Raw genomic sequence first — 23,626 nt, forward strand, 5'->3', positions numbered from 1 at the left:
AATTCATACACCGAAACCATAGATAACATTGATTCATAAAATTAATATGTTTGGCGCGTTAGAATTTCAAATATTGCTTCCCAATTTGCATACAATAGCGCGGGGAGCGTGCCCACTGCCCACTGTTCATCTCGTAGCGTAGAGCTACTTCGTTACATTCAAGCAACGTATATGCAGATATTGTAATCATAATGATAAGTAGTTAGGGTTATATTCAATCGATTGACCATAATAATAACAAAATAATAAAGAGTTATTCAAAAGATACAAAGATGACAAGTTGATTGAAATGAATTGTTTACACTTTTGACGTAAGGCGACATGCGATAACCGCATCCGTCGACCGCGGCGCCACCTCGACGTCATTTTCAACATTTTCACAATCGCATACCCTAGCATTTTGTTTATTCTTCTGCACATGTTTAGCTATTTTCTGGCATATTAATAAGGGCTTAATCAACCATGACATCGAATTTGCATATTATTGTAATATAATAATATTTTAGCAAGTTCCAAGTTATTTTGCTACTTACTCTACATTTATTCTGTCAATATGAATATTCAGTATTCACTCGATGTGCGATAGCTGACATTGCTCTCTCTAGTAGTCTACTAAATCACCTTTAACCTTATCTTATAACGTTACAGACGCCAAGCGAATAGAAATGTTAATATGTATACATAATTTAATGCCGAACACATTTGAGGCATAATGAATTTTAATTCAATCTTTAAAAGCACTATACATCGTATCAAAGAAAATAGAAGTAGGTATAGTATAGGACATAGGTAATAAATCGAGCAATATCATACAACATTCAACATATTATCAACAATAATTATTCCATAATTATATGTTGAACTAATACGCCAGGAACAGAGTATGGTTGTTTGTAATACATTATTCAAACTTCCAGCAAGGCGATTGTATACATGGAAATCCCCACAAGATGATGGCAATAACATTGTAAGAAATCAAATAGACTATATATTAATTCGCAATCGTTACAGAAATAGCGTAACATCTACTAAAACTTATCCAGAACGACAACTCATCTGACCACAATCCTGTTGTAGCTACAGTAAAAATTAGATTAAAAGGCTTACTGAGGGAACCACGCTCAACCCAAAGCCCCATCCCCATGCATACATAGGGCAGAAATAATAAACGCAATACGAAATTCTAAAAATGGTAAAGCTGTCGGCCCTGATAATATTTACAACGAAATGATAAAATTATTAGAAGAAGATCAATTAGAAATTCTCGTTGATTTGTTCAATAAAATTTACGAAATGGGCATAATTCCCGATGATTGGTTGAAATCGACATTCATCACTCTACAAAAAGGCGAATGCAACGGATTGCAGCGAGTTTAGAACAACAAGTTTGATGAGCCACATGTTAAAAGTTTTATTAAAAATCATCCATAATAGGATTTCTCGAAAATGCGAAGAAGACCTAGATGACACGCAATTTGGCTTCAGAAGTGGTTTGAGCACTCGCGAAGCACTTTTCAGCTTGAATGTTCTAGCGCAAAGATGCCTAGATGTTAATGTTGATGTTTATATGACGTGTTTCATCGATTACGAGAAAGCATTCGATACTGTTAGGCATCGTAAACTTCTCGAACTCTTACAGGAGAAAAGCATCGATGCAAGAGACATTCAACTGATAGCTAACTTATATTGGAATCAAACAGCGAATATTAATATCGAAAACGAAATCGGTGGGGAGGTAAAAATTCGTCGCGGTGTAAGACAGGGGTGTATATTGTTACCTCTGCTATTTAACATGTATTCAGAAGCTATTTTCAAGGAAGCCTTACAAGGTGAATCGGTGAGTATTTTGGTTAATGGCAAACATATTAACAATATACGATATGCCGACGATACTGTGCTGATTGCTGATGGTTTAAAGAGTTTACATCAATTAGTAGAAAAGGTTAATGAGGTCAGTAATTCTTATGGTTTAAAAATGAACCTCAAGAAAACAAAACTATTACTAGTATCAAAAATAGCGACACCAGACACCAACACAAATTTTGTCATTAACAGCGAATCAATCGAACGTGTGACCCATTATAAATATATAGGTACATGGGTCAATGAGAAATGGGACCAGTCTCAGGAAATAAAAACTAGAATTGAGATCGCAAGGAGCGCGTTTCTCAAAATGAGACGCCTCCTTAGCAATCGAGATCTTAACCTAGGTCTGAGACTGCGTATGGTACGTTGTTATGTTCTCTCAATTCTTTTCTATGGTATGGAAGTATTCACGCTAAACGAAGAGATGTCACGGAGACTTGAAGCTTTCGAGATGTGGCTATATAGACGCATCCTCAAAATTCCTTGGACTGACCGGGTGACAAATCGTCGCTATAGTACTTGTTTTCCGAATATCCATTTTTGTCAAAATCGACATTTTAATGCAGTTATATCTCTTTTGTCTAACTACACCGAAATCATTTATAAAAATTGTATATTTTCATGTAGAAACAGAGATATTTTTTTAAAAACTCCGAATACGCCATGTTTCGCAACGATTGCTTTGTGCTTATTTTCCGAATGTCAAATAGAATAGCTCGGTCTCACTCTCGCATATCGCTTTCATATAGCGCTGTCTACTTCTAATGTCGCTCACTTCATATGTGACTGATGTCAGTTTTTCGTCTTCCAAAGCGCGCGATCTTGACTACTATTGTGTTATTTTAAGTTTCTATCGTTTAAATAGTGAATTTATCAAATTTAACGTTATCAATCTTGTCTGGTACATCACCAGTTCGCTCTGAACTTACAGCGGAGTTATGGAAGTAAGTATTTTAACCTAAATTACTGTATTTTGTACTGAGAAACAGAGATAATATCCCAACGGTCATACGAATTGTACAGTGTGACTCGGTAACTACTGTCATAAAAAATAATTATTATTAATGTCTATAATCAAAACTTTTTCTGTTTTTAATTTACTTTTTATTTATTCATGCTAAAATGTACGCGAATATTTAATCTCATTTATTAATAAGATGTATGTTTATACCTATTTTTTTTTTTTTGGTGGATTTCCATTGAATAGTACATTTGATTGTATTTTCATTATGTATAATTATAATACTATTGGCTATCCAATAGATATTTTAGTAAATGTACGATCTATTAAGATTAATTCTGGTTTCGTGAGTGAATATTTTATATAATAATATTATACTCAGGATAGAATATTCGCAATCAATGGTTATTAAATAACACATGCCCCTATTTTTTGTTCCATGCCAATAAAACATAATACCTAATATGCAATATATGGTTTGTAATAAGTTTAATTGTATCAAGTTCGATTAAAATCCATGATGAAGCATTATTTGTGACCAATAAAAATATCATTGCCACCATTTTAATATAGAAATTAGGAAAATTTTACTACCTACATTATTATTAGGTAAATCTATGGATACAGATTTTTTATAACTATAATTAGGTATATAATTTTATGTTGATTCCCAATTTTGTAAACAGAAAATGGTGAATGGCATATTTTATAATTACCTATGAAATTAGGTAAAAACGATCATTGATACAACTTGATCACTTATTTACAAAAAATCATGTACCTATCAGTAAATTTATTAAAAATTACGTAAATAAATATTAAGTTTTTAAGTTTGTACTTTTTGACCACACGGTATACCGTGGTCCATGCAACGATACGCTACGGTCTTACATTCCGAATGTCCTTGTTTTGTTCCGAATATCCACTTTTCGGAGCCAGTGCTGAGAATGATCCGTATATCCACATTGCTTACTTGTAAATAAAACGTATTTTCTCTTAGTTTAATGAATTATACTAATATATTATTCATCAAATCTCTTCTTGGATAATGTGGCAATCATAAAAAGGAGACAGAGTGCTTGATATATAAACTGATATTTAAATATAAGACAGGGAACTTTGTTTTTCGTTTCCTGAACAATCGACATTTGGTCTATAAGGAAAACAAGTACTATAGCGACGAAATGTTGAAGTTCTCAATCGAATGGGGAGGGACCGAGAAGTTCTACGTAGTATCAAAACCAGGAAACTACAGTACCTCGGTCACATTATGAGAGGACAAAAATACAGCATTCCCCAACTTGTCATTCAAGGAAAGATCAATGGGAAGCGTAGTAGAGGACGGCGCCGCATTTCGTGGCTTAAGAACCGTGACCAACGTACGTGATTGGTACGAGTGCAGTTCCACTGAACTGTTCCGGGTAGCAGACGACAAAGATAAGATCGCCTTGGTGGTGACCGACCTCCGCTAGGGGATGGCACAATAAGAAGAAGACTATACATACAATGAAGAAAGAATAATACGTAGGTAGGTATCCGTATTATTAACCGTTCCTTTTGATATTACTTGGCATATAATACATAGTTTAGGTTTTACAGCACCAAAGAAATAAACAATTTCACAACGATATCCTACAATAATAGATATTATCTTCTTACAGATGGATGTTGACTACCACTGTTTTAATCTCAGTCACATTTATTGCGACTCTGAAAAGTGACGATGTGCTTTGGTCGATCGAACCCCTAAAGCAGGGGTTCGATCCCCGTGCCCGCGGGCACCATGGCGCCCGCGGAACGATTCGCATGTGCCCGCCACTATTCGACAGAGACAGAATTTTCACGCTAGCCTGACACACGCAGAAAACCCGAAGTGAACGAACGCCACGAACTGAGCAGATGAACGCCGAAGCAAATTATGATTATGATTATAAGAAAATAAATTATGGGAAAATGAGAAGTTATGGAAGGAGTTTGTCGATTAAAAATAGGTGGTGCCCGCCACCCTACCGATATTTTAGAATGTGCTCTAGAGTACAAAAAGGTTGGGAACCCCTGCCCTAAAGAAACGCGTCTGTTCCGTTATCTTTTTTTCTCTTCCAATGACTTCGCTGAACCAGCATAGTTCGGAAAATTCGTGTTTCCGTTCCATCGCAGTCACGTCACGTCAAAAGTCACTACCAATATACTACCACTTAGTATCAATAAAATTCCGCCCCACAAGAAAATGTAGAAGACACAGCTCCAATATAACTAAATTAGTGTAATTTACTTGAATATAGTTATACCTAATAATATTTGCTGCCTTTGCAATAGTGTTTCCTGCTATAAATTATTGCAACACCGACATATTATCACTGATTGAATTGATTATCGGACGAAAAACATAAAATAACTATCGGGGGCAGAGGAAAATATCGAAAGAAAAAATAACTGAAGAGAGAGGGCACATAAGGGCCAATTGGGGAAAACACACATCGATAAACATTTAAAAAAATAAACACATACATATTGTTGTGTTAATATAGCAATTTAAATGTAGACAAAAGTTAATAAAAAAATAGTTCTTACATTCAAGTTATTAATAAATAGATTTGTATCTTGACATCGGTACGAAACTATGAAAAAATATTCATAACAAGCACAAACAAAGCTACCAGCGAAAGTGGGATTGAAATGTCGAAAGTGAATTCTTGTCGTGTCTGAAATATGAAAAAAAAACAAAGACAATAAGGTGCAAGCGAAATTATTGTTATTTTTTTATGACGCTGGACTTTCTAGTGGGAAACGTAAAATAGCATAATGACGTAATATTAATTATTGTGCATTTTCTATACGAACAGGGTTATTTATTCCGTGAACATAGCTTGATATGAACTAAGTGAGATAAAATTGTTCAAAAATAGTAGCCAAAATTTGCTAGAATTATTTAAATATAGTACACAAAAAACTTCTTCAAACAACACAGTGTCTTTTTATTAATCCACTGAGCTATTGCTACCATGTTAATGTGGGAAATTTTTTACGTCGATTTGTGGCTAAACTTCGATGTGTTTTCGGGAAATGGGGAAACTACCAAACGTTTCGTCGTTGGTTTTCGAAATACGAAACCACGGTCATAAATGATAAATAATATTAATAGCGGATTGTATCAAATTGCAAACGCTGGAATTTAGATGGTAATGAAAATGATGTACCGAATGCATTGTTGACGGGCGAATGGAAAATAAGGGACATAAATGGGTTAATGAAGCGGTCGGGGCGAAAGGGCAGCGTCCGAGACACGTCTCCGAGTCTATTTCCGTCCCTCGCGACGTCTGATGCGTCTGGTAGGCGAGGCGTCGGCGGCGTCGGCCGGATATCAACGATCTCCACAGACGCCTGTCAAACGCCGCCTTCGCGCCGAAGAGAAAGCTATTCGTGACAGTCGATAAGTTTGAGGAAAATTCACATAAGTACACGATTATCTTTTGCCGGTATCATTACTCGCAAATGTGAAAGATGCCACAGAAAAGATTTACGGTAAGTAAATATTTTTTTATTCGATATGAATTAAGAAGGAAATGTGGTTTTACTAAACACCCTTATGCATGACCACGTAGTCGTAACAAGATAGAGAATGCCTGCTATAGAAATTTACATGTTTAGAATACCTAGTGGCCTGCTCAGGTAAAGTTAGTCGTTGTTTTGAATATGTTGTGGAGTGACTATCGAAATACATGGGTATCTACAGATATATGTACCCAACAACATCTACCAGGGATTATCCATGCAATTTATATTATCTAATTGGGGTGAATGGTCGAAATTAATTGAAGTCTCGCCTTAATGTTCTGATTGCCCTTTTGCTCTTCTTTACAGCATTTCGGATGTACACCGTGCATGACGAAATTGAAAAATATGACAATTCAAAGATGTACCGGGAATAAGCTGGTTGTGAATGTCGTGCACTAAAGTGTGCAAGATTTCTATCGTCATTTCAATCTAATCCAGTTGATAAAAAAGAGACACGGTGGAAATAGCCGATCGGACCAACTGAGTTTGATACATAGCATTGTTATGATTAAAGCCTGAAATGCATATTAAATGATTTAAATAGTGGCAATTATAATTATTTTAATAATAGTTATTCCAGACAGGACTAAGTAGGGAATAATAACCAAATATGTGCCTATAACAAAGGACTTAGCTACGCAAACCATACAAGGATGAACCGGTCTTCAGTCCGCCATATGAGGAGTGGATTAGTGACTGGTGTAAGGAGATCAGTGCATTATAAATCCGGCAGGACAGCCTGACTCAGCGTCTTAACAATCACGCTCCGATGCTGTTGTCATGTTTTGTGTCTCAAGTGGCGTGGGATACGAACTTTTTACTAAGGAGCGATATGCATGGGTGTCGTATTTACATTTACCGGCGTGCCTTTTTATTTTACATCGTGTAATATGACCTGTCGATGTACAAAAAATGCGGAGAAATATTGCATTGATATTAAAATCTAATACAACTTATTATTTAAAGCTTATTCATAACTTCACGGTAATGATAAAAAATGGTATTAAATAAAATAAATCGAATTTACCCAGCATAATGACATTTGAATACCGAATATTTAAAAATCATTATACGGAAACGGGTACGAATGAAAGGTTTTTTCATGAATTATAATTATATTATCAATGGCGATCAATTATAAACGATACAAAAAATATACGTTCAGCTAAAAGGGTGAAAAAATATAACAAGTGAGCTCATTGAATCAATAGTTTCAATCATTACGATATAAGAATTATTTAAATAAACCCGATATGATAAACAATGATAAACCTGTCAAACATAACCATGGTACCTAATTAGGGATGATCACGATTTCTCATGTCAAGAAATAATGAGAAAATATGATTCTTGTTAAACGATCATTTTTCTTCAGACGTTTCGATATTCGTTAGAATATGATTTTTCTCGAGATGCCATTCATAAGAATCTCGACAATTCGAGATTTCTATATCAGGAATATATTTTTTTTTGGTAATGATTGAAATTGATTTATTTTCTTAAAGGGAGATAAAAAATTCGACTTAGGATTCGGACGGGTTTTTTCCAACAGCTAAAAAGGTCTCGACTTTCATTTCTGGAAGAAAATTCACAAAAATTTGCTCGCGTAAGTCGCGTTTAGTCAGAGCACTCGCCCAGTAAGCGAAAGATATCTACTCTAATCCCACTCGGTCCAAAGGTTTTCCAAATTAATTGTGAAATTGCTATTACATACTTAACATATAAAATACTTAAATTGCATTAGCGTATCATTTTCGCAGGACGAGAGGTATCGTTGTCAACAATGTCAACACGGCATTTTTGGAAAGGTAGTCATTTAACTCCACAAACAGCATTTGGCATACGGCGTTAAATCTTATATTTCTTGGCATCACGTCCAACTTTAAAGATATCATAAAAATGGCTCTGATTTTAAATGTAGTGTGCGAGTTTCATGTAGTAAATTTAAAAAGAAGGTGGTTTTGGTCTACGGTTCTAAAAACATTGAGGATATCGCCGATTTACCGATGATTTCTTTCTCTCAGAATTTGTTTATCTGGAGACATTAAAAAACTGTATTTTCATTTCTGGAAATCTTTATAATATTTTTCAGCCAAACTAGCTTGTTTTTATAGCTTGTTAATATTTTTGTTGACGAGCGTTGACACTACTGAGGATGGGTGAGTTAGTGTGACAGCAGAAGAGATCTAAATTTCGAGGATAATGATAATGCACCTACGGGTTTTTTCGATTCAAAAGACAGACGCGAACTGCTGTCTCGTATGACGTCACTACTGATGATATCACGCATACTGATTTGACAATTTATTACACACCACAACACAACACAACACTGTATTGGCGATATATTTCTGCAGCTGCTACGCGCTTAATGGTGGCAAACTTTGTGATACCTACTAAAATAAAAAAAAAAAATATACGGACCAAGTTAGGATGCAGTTAGGACGCATTTACAAGGGTCACTTTGAATGATCATCGCAGATGAATCATCCAACTTCATAAGGAATTCTTTTTTGTTAACACGTCGCATCGAAAGTGAAATAAGTACTCATTGAATGCCTTGCAGGTTGAAATTCAAACATTTTTTTTACTTATATTTTATATTAATGTAGAAATTTGGCATTTCATGAACTGGCTGCATTTCTTTCATTGTTCACGACAGAAGATCACTTCCAATGATTTATTGTTTAAGGTGCATTTACACGAGACGCTTTGAGTGGTATAATACGCGCTACGATCATCCAAAATGAGCTGTATAAATATCAATAAAAAATAACATTGAAGATTGGCTTTCATATGATTTTAGTCATTATTCAGATTTTTTTTTAAATTACAGAGTACAGTCATTGTCAATAACATTATGTCCATACGAGTTATTTAATAGTTGGTCGTAAAATCTTTTCGCTATTTGCATCACACGTTCGTAGCCAAATCTATTTTTTTTTTACAAACTACTTGTGCGGCCATAGGCATCTACAGACTAAAATTACAATTCATGGATATACCTATAATATATAATTAATAATTATGATAAGTTTTCACACATTCGTTAAAGTACCTATACCTATAATGTGAATGTTGTGAATTCTCACAAGAACTATATAGCGTTGGAAGACCGCAGACGACCGGACGTAGTGGTAAAGAATCTAAGAAGTTTTGAGAGTTAATATTACTAATAACAGCGACATACATGCCGCGTCGTCACAAATTTAGTTGGAGGTGCAAGCTATTTTTCCTTAAACAACGATATTACGTCTACTCAGTGCAACATTACACGTGTTTTGTGAAAGATTAACCCGTAATGCAGATTTATCGTGACACCATCATGATTATAGGAGGTAAAGATAATTTATGAAGGCAATAATAGGAATTTCCCACTATGTTTTCTCAAGTCATTCCAAAGTATTGTAGTTTTAGGCGCGTAATGACATACAGACGACACCATAAAAACTAGCAACTGGTAAATATTAAAGTTTGCGGCTAGATCGAAATGTGGTACGACGATAACGAGCCGGGAATCGACTTACACCAGCTTCAGTGGTAATTATTTCAAACATAGTAACGGGTCGGTCGACTGACCAGTGACCACACCGTATATTATGTTTTAATGGAAAGTCCACCACAAAGCCAGTCTTGCCTATTCGCAGTCCGTGGTCGGTGTTCATGGCAAATTATAACTTTTACCAAGTAGGTTGAAGCGGTAGCGGAAACATAAAGTCAGAATGCTTAACATAATAATACAGGTTGATCAATAAGAACTAAGTTTTGTTTTTTGGTTGAAATTAAAGTAACATGAAAATTTGTGTTTTTCTTATCTGATGCATGGGAATTATGTACATTATGTAACACTGATCAAATAGCCTTCTCCGCTCCCATGACAGATGCGCATTCTTTTGTATACGTTTTCCATGACTTTTGCGCATAAATCCAGCTATATATTATCACCGATGAGGTGCCGGATATTATGTTTCAGACCAGGAATTGCATAGCGTCGCAAATTTGCGACATTTCAAACTATTTCGATATAGCCAATGCCATCTGTGTAAATTATCAAATAATATATCCTTTTTCGATGCCTAGTAAACTGTTTTACCATAAACATCATACTTTACCGATTTTGTTTGGACATTTCAAGAAATAAAGCATTTCTGCATTATAGTCTATGCATTTCTGCTTTAACAGTTGACGAATTCGTATGTAGGTACGCGAAAATCCGCATTTGTAAATAAATAAATAAAAAATGCACAGAAGATTGAAATTGGTTAAATAAAAATATCTACACATCAAATAAGTTGTGTACATTAGTTTTTTATGATTGTTATCATTTGGTTTTATATTTTGACATACTGAATTCTTAATGTCGTAAATCTGCGGCACCACGCAGTAACATACAAAATTTAATGTAATTTTCGAAAAAAAATTTTTTATTATTTTTCCATCATTCACAAGGCACTTTGACACTAAGAAAAAATAAAAATTTTCAAAAAAAAAATCATGCAGTGAAGGGTTAACATCGTAGAGTTTAATTTTGAGAAAAAGACTCCAAAAGAAGAAGTCCGACAGTGTTAAGTCACACGATCTCGGAGGGTAGTTCACGTCGTCAAAATGTCAAATACACGACCAGGTAACAAGGTCTGCAATAATTCGCGTGCACGATAAGAGCCTGCTGAAACCATATTTTCCATATCCAATATTTCCGCCCCATTGGTGCAAAAAATAAATCATATCACGGGAATGGTTGCCATCCAACATTAACGCAATTCCAGTAGCATGGTCCGATGACACCTCCTGTCTAGAAGCCACACTAAGCCGTAAACCAATGTGTGAGTATTAAACATATATATCAATCAGCATGGCGGCAGTTTGTCACTGACAAAAAAACCGAAACAACACGGCGAAAACGTCATGACACACAGCATTACATCAAACATCAGTCAAGCTTGGCAAGACGTCTTTCCTACGTATTATTGATTCGTTTATTTTTTATACAAATTATTTTATAAGTATTTCTGTTTACAGAACAAAAACCACGAAAGCTTTAATAATCTTCGTTGCTATTATTTAGCATAATTTAATATAAGTTATCAGAATAAATCAGGTACCTACCTAACCCGCGATCAAATACGAAAATCACGCCGAAATTTGTAAGTACATGTAGTACTCTATATATTGTGGAACTGTGACGCACTGACGAGGTTAGTCCATGTGTATTTCGTCACTGTTCTGGCAGAAAACACTAATTCGAAAAAATTACATATTGAGTTAGTACCAAAATGTTCCTTATTTCAAACTTTACCCTCTGGAAACCTTCTTAATAAATAAACAGTCTTTATTTTAAAGTCATCCTTTTTACGATTACTTAATAAACTCACATGATAGACCATTATTTCAAACATTTTAACAACTTCAAAGTCAAATTACTCAAAACCAATATTCTCCAGTTAGTGTGTTCTGCCAGAACAGAGACGATTTATGAAAGATTCAAAAATACACAATTGCAGTGGTTAACTTTACACAATAGTAGTTGTTTTTTTCAGTGTGTGACATGTAATGTAAACAAAATAATTATAATTGCAAAGGTGGCAGCGGCAGTGGAAAACGGCCAAGGCAAACCGGCGAACGTCTGTATAAAGAAGATCACGAAATGGGAGATCAAACGAACGTGTGTTTCCCACAGCTAAGCGAAAAAAAAACCTGTAAGTATAATATTTTATTGAACAAGGAAAATATTTTCAATCGATTAAATGTCTTTGTCATGAGAAATACATAAGATCTATTGCATTCATAAGAACATCGGAAGACGTGTCAAACATTGTACGGTAAATCTGTAACTCGCCAAAATAATAAATATCTTGGCATGACAATCGATATATAAACTGTACAAGTCTAACAAACTGATTCAATTTGGTAATGCATATTAAAATTTTGACTCATAAAAGTATTAGCAGCGAGACGTTGAAAATTAAGATAAGGTTTAATCTATCATTTGTAAGGTATGAATGGTACTTAACGACCTGGTTGATCTTTGATTTCACATTTTAGTTTCAGACCAACCAGTGACACATTATACGCCGCAGAAATGAATCAACAATTATTAGATAATCAATGTATAATGCAGGATCACACTCTCGTTGAGTCGCTTGGCGAGACTTTCCCTGATACTATTTGGTGCAGAGGGGTGCCACGCGCGCCTACGACACTGTCGTGTTCGGCCTTGCACGGATAGTCTCAGCGAGAGTGCGTACGGCATAATATTATCTTGTCAAAGAAAATTATCTTACCATTTTCACCGAACATGGTAATTAACGGAGTATGCGTGCAGATACATGTTATGTGCTGTGCAATTTTATGTGATTGCAAGAGTAGTAGAGTAGAGTAGAGGAGTAGAAGAGACGAAAATATGATAATATAATAAAATGGAATGTTAACTATTACGAATGTCCTGCACTTCACCGATTGCATATCAATTTATTATATTATGATTCCCAAAGCAGAATCTTGGGTCCCGCGAGAATTAGCTCTTGGTAAAAAGTAAAAAAGTATAAGTTTACCTATTTTTACACAATGAAGTATTTTAAATATTATGTTTGATTATAGATATCGCATACAACGTATAACTGAAGTACCTAACGAGTGTTTGTACTTAGGTGAGGAAATTTCGTGATAACATTTGGATAAAGGAATAATACGCAAATATACACCAATAAGAGATGAAATAGTGGTTTGTTTTGAGAGAAAGATCCTGAGGCGGATATACGGACCCATGAATGATGGTGGGGAGTGGAGAATTAGGTACAACACGGAACTACTTATAGCGCTTATACCAAGATTCAAAACTCTCCACCTTCATAAAACTCCAGAGGCTAAACTGGGCAGGCCATGTCCAGCGCATGCCTGAGTCACGGATACCGAAGAAGATCCTCGAAGGAAACCCAGGGGGGAAAAGGCCAGTCGGAAAGCCACGCACTCGATGGGTTGACAACATTACAAAAGATGCCAACCAGCTGCTAAAAATCATGAACTGGAAAATACGTGCGGAGGACCGTTCCGGCTGGAGGACGGCGGCGGAGGAGGCCAGGGCTCGACTTGAGCTATAGCGCCATCGAAGAAGAAGAAGAGATGAAATAATTTCATCAAAGAAATTCTTTTAAATTTAGTAACGAGAGCGACGTTAAATCGCTGTAGACTTGTAGGTACCCAACTACTTCGAGATTATGGGTAAGCACTGCAGAAGCTGAAAGACTATTCAGTTGCGAGTGGTTTTATCGTGATTTAGTCACGTAATTTTATAACAATGTTTTGTTACAGTGATACAAAAAATTACAATACATATAATTTATTATTAATCAGAATCACCTATCTTTGTTATGTTATGTGGACTGTTGTGCTACGCATTTAAATCGTGCAGAATAGCTTAATTATTCCTTTGATTAATACGTTTGAATCACTCGACCGTGATACTATTACAAAATACGATAATAATGACATTCTTGTTTACTAAATGTATGGCGTGCAAGGAAAATAATTAATAAAATAGATAGGAAAATACGTGTAACGAGCATGGAAATCCACAATCAGCGTAAACTGCAATATAAAGGCATCATCAATCACCTCACTAAAAGAAACTAAATAGTCAGTAATCAAGTTTGCCAACGATATGATCATTGATCGCCATTACGGAGAGAAAATATTGTAAGAAAACTCTTAATTACTTCGGCTCGAAAAGTAAGCCATGTTACTACTTTTTTTCTTATGAACCAATACTTTTAATGAATGATACAATTAAGATATACCAAATCGGGTAAATAGGTACATTAGGAGAAATTAAATGCACCAACAAAGCCAACATATCGACTGAACTTGATTTCATATTGGAAATTATCTGAAATGTTTAAAGATAGGTACACCCCATCAATTGATTTTCCCAACCGGGCTTTCACCTTTCGCTATTTTGAGGGGTTATGCATACAGCTCTTCTTTTAAAAAAATCCAGATAAAAAATATACTTATTTAATTTGTAATGTTATTGATTTTCTTATACATAAAATACACGAAGACGCAGAGGGGCGAAACTCGTTCCTACAAATTCCAAATAATTTTGAAAATGATACTTACCATAAGTAGATCGGCGTAATTGATTATCTGTTCATTATATTATATAATTCTTATTATCTGCGTAATCTTATTTTTTAACATTAAACCGTAGGTACTACATAATAAATACATTTTATATAGGTACAACATGGTAATGAAATGCATTAAGAGAAAAGTACCTAAAGTAGTTAAAATAATACATTAGTACTAAGTACTCGCACTAATACAGCCATGTGAAAACAGATACTTTAGGACGGCATATAGCTGGAATATACATGCTATCCCGCTTTCACATTTCTCTCGCGCAGTGACCAATATAATTTAGGGCAGTACCTACAACGTGGTAGGTAGGTACCTAATATCAATAATTTTGTCAAAACGGTGTAACATTTTCCAAGCGAGATATCATATTAATTTAACGGTTTCTATTTAGATTCGTAGTGTTCTTGATCTGTGCTCTGATAATGATATCAATTAAGAAAAACCAAGTTATTAAATTAATAACTTCTTATGGGGTATTAGGCTGCTATACTATACATTTAATAACTTAGCTGTTTTCGGTCTTACTTACCTAAGTCTTTCTGTATCTTCTCGAATCCAGGTTTTAAAACGTCTATATACATGAAAGAAGATCTTCGAAATGAGCTAGAGATGACGGAGCACACTGCGAATATACGATTACACTTTCACTGTGAATAACACATCTATAATACAAAATCTATGAGTAAAAATATTTTAACAAACTAATATAAGAAGTAAGTTATTGCTTTAACTTAAATTGTGTGGAAATTGGTTGTTTGGATAGGAGCAGTTTTGGAGCCAAGAGTGTGAATTTTCTAATTTAATTAAGCCGTTTAGAAATCCATGAATTAATGTCATCCATTGGAAGAGAAGGTACGTGTTGAATATATATTTATGAAACACACATAATAAGATGACATAATATGATTATGATATTATGTAAGTATATTATATAATATAAATATTAAAATTCTGATGGATTTAAATTAAAATTCCATCAAGTACTTTCGGTGGATAGTATTAATATTATTAACATAAATATTATTTGCATAATGATCACGAGATTTTAAAAATACCACTTATTTCTAACTGTTAACTTGTTTTGCAAGGTTATCAGTTTGGTAAAAAAGAAAACATTATTCGAGGCTTTGGTATTTTATTTATGCATCATCGAGCCAAAGTCATCGCGACTAGCGTTTCTCAACGTTTTAATACGTACAATAACAGATAAACGACTCTGAAAAATACATTCTAAAATTTGTGCTAATCCAACTAGTTTACTGGTGAGAAGGAAGGAGTGTTTAGTTAATCGCCGTGTTCTAATCGAAATAACAAATTTGAGTTGAATGTTTGTTATGTAACCTTTTATATAGACTTCTTTAGGTAGGTACCTACATAAATGATTGAATACGTAAAATGTCATCGATGACACAATACCACCAGTAACTACGTAGTTAAATGTTTGATAGAGATTCTAACTGTAATAACCCAAAATAAAGCAAACAGTTGAAAAAAATATGTCAATCTTCCGGATATGCGAGTATTATCAAGTAATTATTTTATCATTAAAATAGCCGCCATGACATTTTATTACTACTATTGTAATATGCTTTCCCAGATGTGACTGAAAGATAATATACTATGTATTTATAATTAGACGTATAGGTACTAAAGATCAATAAGCTACTTTCAAATATATGTACCTATTAGACAGGTACTTAATTATTGATGGAAACGAAATCAACTACTAGTCAATAAGGGATAATATTACAGGAATGTATAAGAAGAATAGAAACAAATTTCCAACAACCAGTAAAATATATTCAACATCAATTTATTTAAAATATTGGTGTAGGTGAAAAGTGTCACATTAAAAACCGCAATAATGATAATATGTACTATGGATTGCTTAGTTATTTTATTAGTAAGAAGTTTAGATAGTAGGTACCTAAGTATATATTACAATTTTATTTACTCGTAAGAAAATGACGCACTGATGTAGTCACCATCCTGCAGGCATAAATAATGGTATGACTAATCATATTTTGTATTAAAAATAAAAATAATACATATTTTCATTGTTTACTTAGTTTTGGGAGTGATGGGTCAAATATCTGTGCAAACATTGATTCTATTCTATCGATCTTATAATAAATAATTTGTAGTAGATATCGTTTTCCAATAATCGCCATCGATTATCGATCTCGATTATTGGAAAACGATAGGTAGGTAGGTACTACAAATTATTTATTATAACGATGACTAAAAATTTAATTTCAATTAGAAATGGTAAATATTGAAAAATGATTATTACATTATAGATTATATTAAAATATAATATAAACATCTGGGTGTAAAACATGGGGTATAAAACATTATGTTTAGTTGAAAAACGCAATTTAATTGATAATTCGTAATAATATATAAACGTAAAGAATATTATATATTAAGATACAATAGTGTACCTACCTAACTACAATTTATTTGTGATAGTATTATTTATTAATTCAGGATATAGACATTACGATAGCTACGAATGTTCGTATGATGTAAGTGCTTTTAGAAAGGATGCATTGACATCCAAGGATTTTATTATTCATAAAAATAAACATGATTTTAGAAAACTTGTTTTCAATTTGACTGGCGACTTTTTATAATAAAATTTTATAATTTTGTGCTATACCTACGTATACCAAATACTGATCGAGCAAATGAATGTTTTTAATTTTAACAACTCAGTTTCGAACATTCAGAGATTATGGAAAATTTTCATTATACCTATGTTTAATAACTAACAAATACGGTGGATTCTCGATTATCCGGATTATTCAAACCAAACACAAGTTAGTTTTCTAAAACGTTTATTTTCGCGATTTAAATATTTATTGTGAATAGTATCGATATGTCATCGAAAAGAAAGCGTGTTGTACTGTATTAAAACACAAAGTGGATATGTATAATTAATGCTTTGAAAAGGGGTAACTCAGGACGTTTTTTGTCTAATAAATATGGCATCGGCACATCAACGATCTCGTATATATATATATATATATACATAAAAACAATATAAGAATTGTACATTGTCCAAGGGTGGCACCGACGGCAGCATAGTGCGGAAAGTTATGAAAAAATCATGATATGAAGAAGTTGAAGAGTGTATTTTGATGTGGTTCATTCAAAAGCTATCATCTGGACAGCTAATATATGCTCCATTATTATGTGAAAAAGTGAAGTTTTTTAACACTAGTTTGAATGGAGATTTAAACTTCAAAACATGTTCGGTTTGGCTGGAAAATTTAAAGGGCAACGTTGGTATTGGAGAAATGGAAGCCTTCAGCTGACACGTTTAGCAAAAACTTTTATAGACATGTTAAAGGTGTTTTTGGAGAAAGAAAAATACGACGAAGAGATTATCTACAATGCTGACGAAACAGGATTAAGTTGAAGAAAAAAACCACCCAACAAATCTTTTGCATCAAGAAGTGAAAATACTACTCTGGGGTACAAATTGTGAAGGGAAGGTTCTGGATTCCAAATTTGGAATGATGAGGAAATATCTGCCTCGGAGGAACAAGATCAAGAAGAGAAAGAGAAGATTCCCGAGGAAAATATTGGTCATACACATTATAAAGCTTTTAAATGCTTATACATAATATGTCGCCATGAAGTGGTTTGAGAGCCTATAAGAATGTAACTTAAGACAACTTATAATGTCTTAAAAGTATTCGTGATTTGGTAGCTTCGAAGAAGGACAACAGCTACCTTTAAGCAAAAATCAATGGATAATTGAATTTATTACCAAAATTTTTTTTTTTAATACAAAATGTACTTTTCTTTTTTTCCGATTGTCCGGATTTACTACTATCTGGACTACCTTCATCCCCAATCAGTCCGGATAATCGAGGTTCTACTGTACATCAAAATGTTTAGTTATTAGTTTATTGATATGTACTCCATAATGTTATTATTACTTCTTTTGGCTTCATCAAAAAGGATATTTATTTTTAAATAAGTATCATATTATACACAATTAATAACAGTCAGAAATAGTTAAACTCAAATGTATATTACGACTAGAAAGGCATGCAAGAATATATTTATGAATTGGGTTTGACGACTTCAAAATATAAATTCATATGGTGGAAACGGGAGTGGGGAAGATTTTCTCAACAAGAGAATAATATTAAACATTGCACGTATTTTAAACACCAACGATACATTAATGGTAATATCTTCTTACACTATGCACTTTGAAGTAAAAATGTCTAAACAGAAATACTGCACAAAATAATATGTTTCAGTAAACAAACGCGCTTCGGCACGCCCGATCTGTCGCGTTGTCGGCCCGACACTAAACGACCAAACCTGGTTAAGCTAAACACAATTTATTTTTAATGAATACAAGATGCATACAATAATATACAAAGCTTGCACAAAAGTCGAAGCGAAACGCAGGCTTGTGGTGAGGTGTTAATTGAAACCGCAAACAATAATAAAGTGATGATTACATTGGAATTTCATGGATATCATCCACATAGTATAATTCAACAAAATCTTAAATTTTTCCCGACTTTTACGAGGTGTAAGTGAAAGATCAAAGACGTGTTCACCAGTGTCCCAAGTCCCTGAGAGCCATCTAAAAAATCGGGATAATCAGAGGTGTTTGTTCTCGAACCAATCTCTTGTCCGTGATGTCACGGGAGGGCTATTATAGATGTGTCAAAGGGTTTGGGTTTTGCACTTGCGTGCGGTGAGTTTAGGTGGGACGTGGATTATGAAATCTATGAATTCTTACGGTATATTCAGTTTATTATGTACTTAAACCTCCCTGTACACATAAAATTGTAATACACTTGTGTCACACTGTATTTATTGTAAAAGTATGTTAATCTCATCGTATTTATGTAAACGTAAATATGTAATTTTCAGACTGTGTAAATAATAATATATTATTTAAAAGTAAAGCACGAAAACTATTATTTGTCCATACTTTCTTTAGTATTTTCATACAGAACAATATAATATAATATTTTATCTTGAGGTTTCTGAGAAAGTAATACTTACAAGTAGATAATAAAAATGTTTTTATTTAATTTACGGCCGTGATCCAACATTCTTCGATCTAGGTAGATCGTCCAATTTATAAATTTAAAGTACCTATGTAGTGTTTTTTTTTATAAATAAAGTCATAAAACCAATAAATTGACACTGATTTAAATTTATTAGAAACCGACTGTAAAAGATACGGTTCAATTTCTGAACAAGGTTTACCCAGTAATAGAAATATGAAAAAATGTAGATAGCGCAGCGAAACTGTTGATAAAGAATTAGCAAGAATATCATCAGGTTTGATTTGGCGGAATCAAAATATCTTCAAATAGCTACGGTAAAAATATCACAACCGTTATCGTAAATTATATGATTGTTAGCATTTTAATCATGCTATTATAAAATTGCTAAATACCTATTAGAAATGCAGAAACGAAAAGTGAAATTAGTGGGATTTAATACAATAATACGAAGTATTTAAACACTACATACACGGCGAGGTAGATAATATGGGTGTTCTATAATTAGTGTTCTAAGATAAAGTTGTCATTTATCGACGTTACAAAGTGAGGCGAAGTGTCGCTTGAGCTATTTATGCGCCGCGACGCCAAGCGCCGTGCGTACCAACATCAAGTCGCTGAATTTGGTGAATAAGATGTTTTTGAAGCGATTCAACAATATTTATACATCCCAATTAAAGCATTCCCCAGGGGTCAAATCAGGCGCGCGGAACATTTTCATTTCACCAATCAATTTCACCGTTATTTTCCCATCACAATTTGCTAGTAGGTAGTTAATTCAAACACGTGAATTAAGCGAACATTAAACATATTCTACGGTTAACTGTGTACGTATACTCCGACCACAAAACCGACGTGTTATCATAAGATAACCATCAGTTCCTGCCACGTCACTTGAAATGTAAATTGTCTCATACGAATTCACCTCAAGTTTAGTTTATGATACAAAATAGCGAATGGAAAATATCACAGTTGATAGTGTTGATACCTTGAAAAAGTATTATGTACTAAGAAACCGAGTTTCAACTTCCGTAGCATCATTCATAATTCATAAAACATGCGGTCATAAAAAATAAATTCTCTCATAGAAGACACAAGTATAAATACATTTTGAAAGTGCATGTAGTTATTACATCGGAAAATTTGGCTTAATGGTTATTTGAGCATCTTTTAATGCAAAATATTTGCTTGAATCACCTGCTTAATTGAGGTTTTAGACAACATAATTCCGAAAAAAATGTAATGAAACAAATAAATGCCTATTGTTAATTAGTGACTATCAATTTATCAACGTGTGTTAGTGAAACAATGTGTTTTAGCAACCTGCATTGTAATGCAAAACAGCTACGGGGTCAAACGATGTACTCTTGCTGTTGTCTGATATTTCATAAAATGTCGAACAAAGGTGAATCCAAGGAAAGCAATATTATTTAGCATAAACAAACAAAGGGCAGTTGCAAATGCCTCCACTTGATAATTAATTATGCGGTGAGAAATGCGGCAAATAAAATTGACCGGGTCAAATCGTGAAATGAAAATGCAGACATTAAGTCACTGGAGCACGGGTAAAAAATCAATATTTTTGGCAGGTTTCCAATGAGATAAACACAAATTTAATGTATGTAATGTGATAATATAGATGGAGCACCTACCCGCAAATAACTTGATATGAAATGGCGCCAATATCACTATTTATAAAAGAAATAATTGTAAACGTAGGCGCGCACACAATCCCCCTTCCCCGGTTGGGCTTCTGGACCAACCAAAGGAACAAAAAAAATACTAATCTATTAAATGAATGGAATATTATTTCTTCTTCTTCTTCGTCAGTACATAACTATCTCAACGGCTTAGCCCCTCTCCTCGGTATTCTACGCCACGCCCGTGCCACCCATAAATTGGTGCAACCATCTGAGGCATCAAATGTTCGTTTTAATATTCTGGCGTGGCATGTCTAAAAGACGAGACAAACGGATCTTAATAATAGTGTTAATGACCATTAGGCCACGTGCATTCCGCCACCACTTGTGAATGCAACAGGTCGCAATGACTCGTACGATAACATCAATAATAATTGCTGAAGACCAGGTCTTCATCGCTATAATCTATACTGAATGCGGAGTGTCTGGGCATGGGGAATATATTCTCAAACGTGTAGGAGTCCGCGGTTAAAGCGACGAGAAGATACTTCTCGTATTTATACGTAATAGTCGGGGTAGATGCCGAAGTCCGTGGCCCTGCCCTCTACCGCCGTCTTAAAAAATCAATAAATCATTATGAATATTTCTTCGAAATGGAGTGTATTCGCCGATAGTATCTAATGATGTGCTTTGACCTCATTGTAAAAGGAAAGGATGTACATACATAGATAGACGAAAATAAAATAAATAGTATTGTAAAAGCTAAAAGGAAACTAATTCACTTCTGTGTTCGTGGGTTGCGTTATGATTAAGTTATATCCGTTCTATTTCCCGCAAGACATCATTCACACTATTGTCCATATTTCAACAAGGATGTGGAGGGCGTTACAGTAAAAACTCCAAATATGGTATCAAATAAAGCATATGATATTTAATTATTGCAACATATAAGATGGTTAGAATAGTTTTCGATAAAACCAACTTTTCCATCGCTGCACAAGACAGTATAGGCCAGTATTTCTCAACCGGTGGTCCGTGGAAGTTTTCTGATGTTCCGCGAATTTTTGACGACCAAATGCCAATGCTAAAAATTCTAATAAAATCTTTAAAACCCGTGCACTTGCAAGTGTTTGTATAATGAGGATCCTCGTACAGGCAATGTATGGACTATTATTCGACTACTTCATGGAATACATAAATTCATGTGTAGGTACTCAATACTGGAGAGAAAAAAAAACCTAATCGATTTGTCTTCTGATGCCACTCTGGTTTCCAGATATAAAATAAAAACATTGACTCAGTGTTGGATGACACCGGAAGAGGAATATCCATATCTTAGTTACAAAACCATTGTCCTCATTTTCGACTACATATTCATGTGAGAAGACTTTTTCAGTCATAAAATGCGAATGCAGCATTTCTTCTCCCCGAAACAACGCTGAAGCCACGGATATCAAATAAGCAGCAACAGATTTCGCATTATTTTTTTAAAACCGCTTTTTAATATTGTTTTTTTCCTTGGCGGTCCGCAAAACGTTTCTTCTATTTTCAGTGGTCCGCAGGTGTAAAAAGGTTAACAAACACTGGTATTGACAGTATCATGTCGATGAATATCATCTTATAGTACACAATATAAACGGACTTGCAAGAAATTATTAGGATGGCTTCTGCATAAATTGATCAAGTATCAAATGTTTCTGCGATTTTGTTGAATTATTCAATACACGCATTCCGCAACCGAATGAAAACGACCAAAATAGACACATTGTATGGCGTGCAACACGGAATTTACTGAACCGAAATTATTTAACTTATAGTACTATTTTATTAAAATGTAAATGTAAAATGTTATTGCGCTTGTACCTATATAGGGAGTACAATTCCGAAAAGAATTTTCAATCAGGCCCTTCGGGATTAGATAAGAAAGTAACATTTTGCTATTTTTGTGACTGGCATCGAAATAATATTAAAATGTGCACTATCAAAAGCCATAAATACTATGAATTTTTAGGACAATCGGAACCGAACCGATATAATTATATATGTAGGTATATATTTTTACTTGAATCGGAACGAAAACTGAAACGAAAGAAAATAACGGTTCGAAGCCTTGGTTATAATCGTTTAAAAGTTTTATAATAATGTTTATTTTATTAATTCAAGTTTCAATTCATGTAGTTTCGTGAAAGTAACAGTGAGATTAATAGATTTCAAAAATTTTATTTGTAAACTGACCTTGTGTTATTTTAGAATAATTAGATTTCTTTATCTTAAAATATTTCCACATTACTGAAAAAATGTAAACTCTAAGGTCTAAGCTGTATGTGTGTATGTTATATAGGTATATTCCAAGAAAAAAAATCAACATTGATATTGTCTATGATGATAAATGAGAATTAGACATTTGAATATTAACTTGC

At 33.9% G+C, this 23,626-nt stretch overlaps 2 protein-coding genes across 8 annotated transcripts in view; one reads left to right on the forward strand and one right to left on the reverse strand.

Annotated features, from left to right (window-relative positions):
• LOC147071847 (uncharacterized) overlaps positions 1 to 23,626 on the forward strand; it is a 383,531-nt gene that overhangs the window by 150,565 nt on the left and 209,340 nt on the right. The window lies entirely within an intron of this gene.
• Positions 1 to 23,626, reverse strand: part of LOC147071850 (guanine nucleotide-releasing factor 2-like) — a 162,562-nt gene that overhangs the window by 34,203 nt on the left and 104,733 nt on the right. For 2 of the 7 annotated variants that reach the window (XM_085946769.1, XM_085946767.1), the window contains exons 1-2: positions 18,738 to 18,850; positions 15,048 to 15,180 (exon numbers count right to left, since the gene is read on the reverse strand). The exons of 4 other annotated variants lie outside the window; for them this stretch is intronic. In XM_085946769.1, coding sequence (XP_085802895.1) covers positions 15,048 to 15,099 — 52 coding nt within the window. In that variant the 5' untranslated portion in view covers positions 15,100 to 15,180; positions 18,738 to 18,850. Of the gene's footprint in view, positions 1 to 15,047; positions 15,220 to 18,737; positions 18,851 to 23,626 lie in introns of those variants that run through there. One more of the 7 variants, XM_085946770.1, reaches the window with a different exon arrangement.

This window comes from Rhyacophila brunnea, unplaced genomic scaffold, assembly GCF_057557595.1.
Source record: "Rhyacophila brunnea isolate RB1 unplaced genomic scaffold, BYU_Rbru_1.0 scaffold_2, whole genome shotgun sequence".
NCBI lineage: Eukaryota > Metazoa > Arthropoda > Insecta > Trichoptera > Rhyacophilidae > Rhyacophila > Rhyacophila brunnea.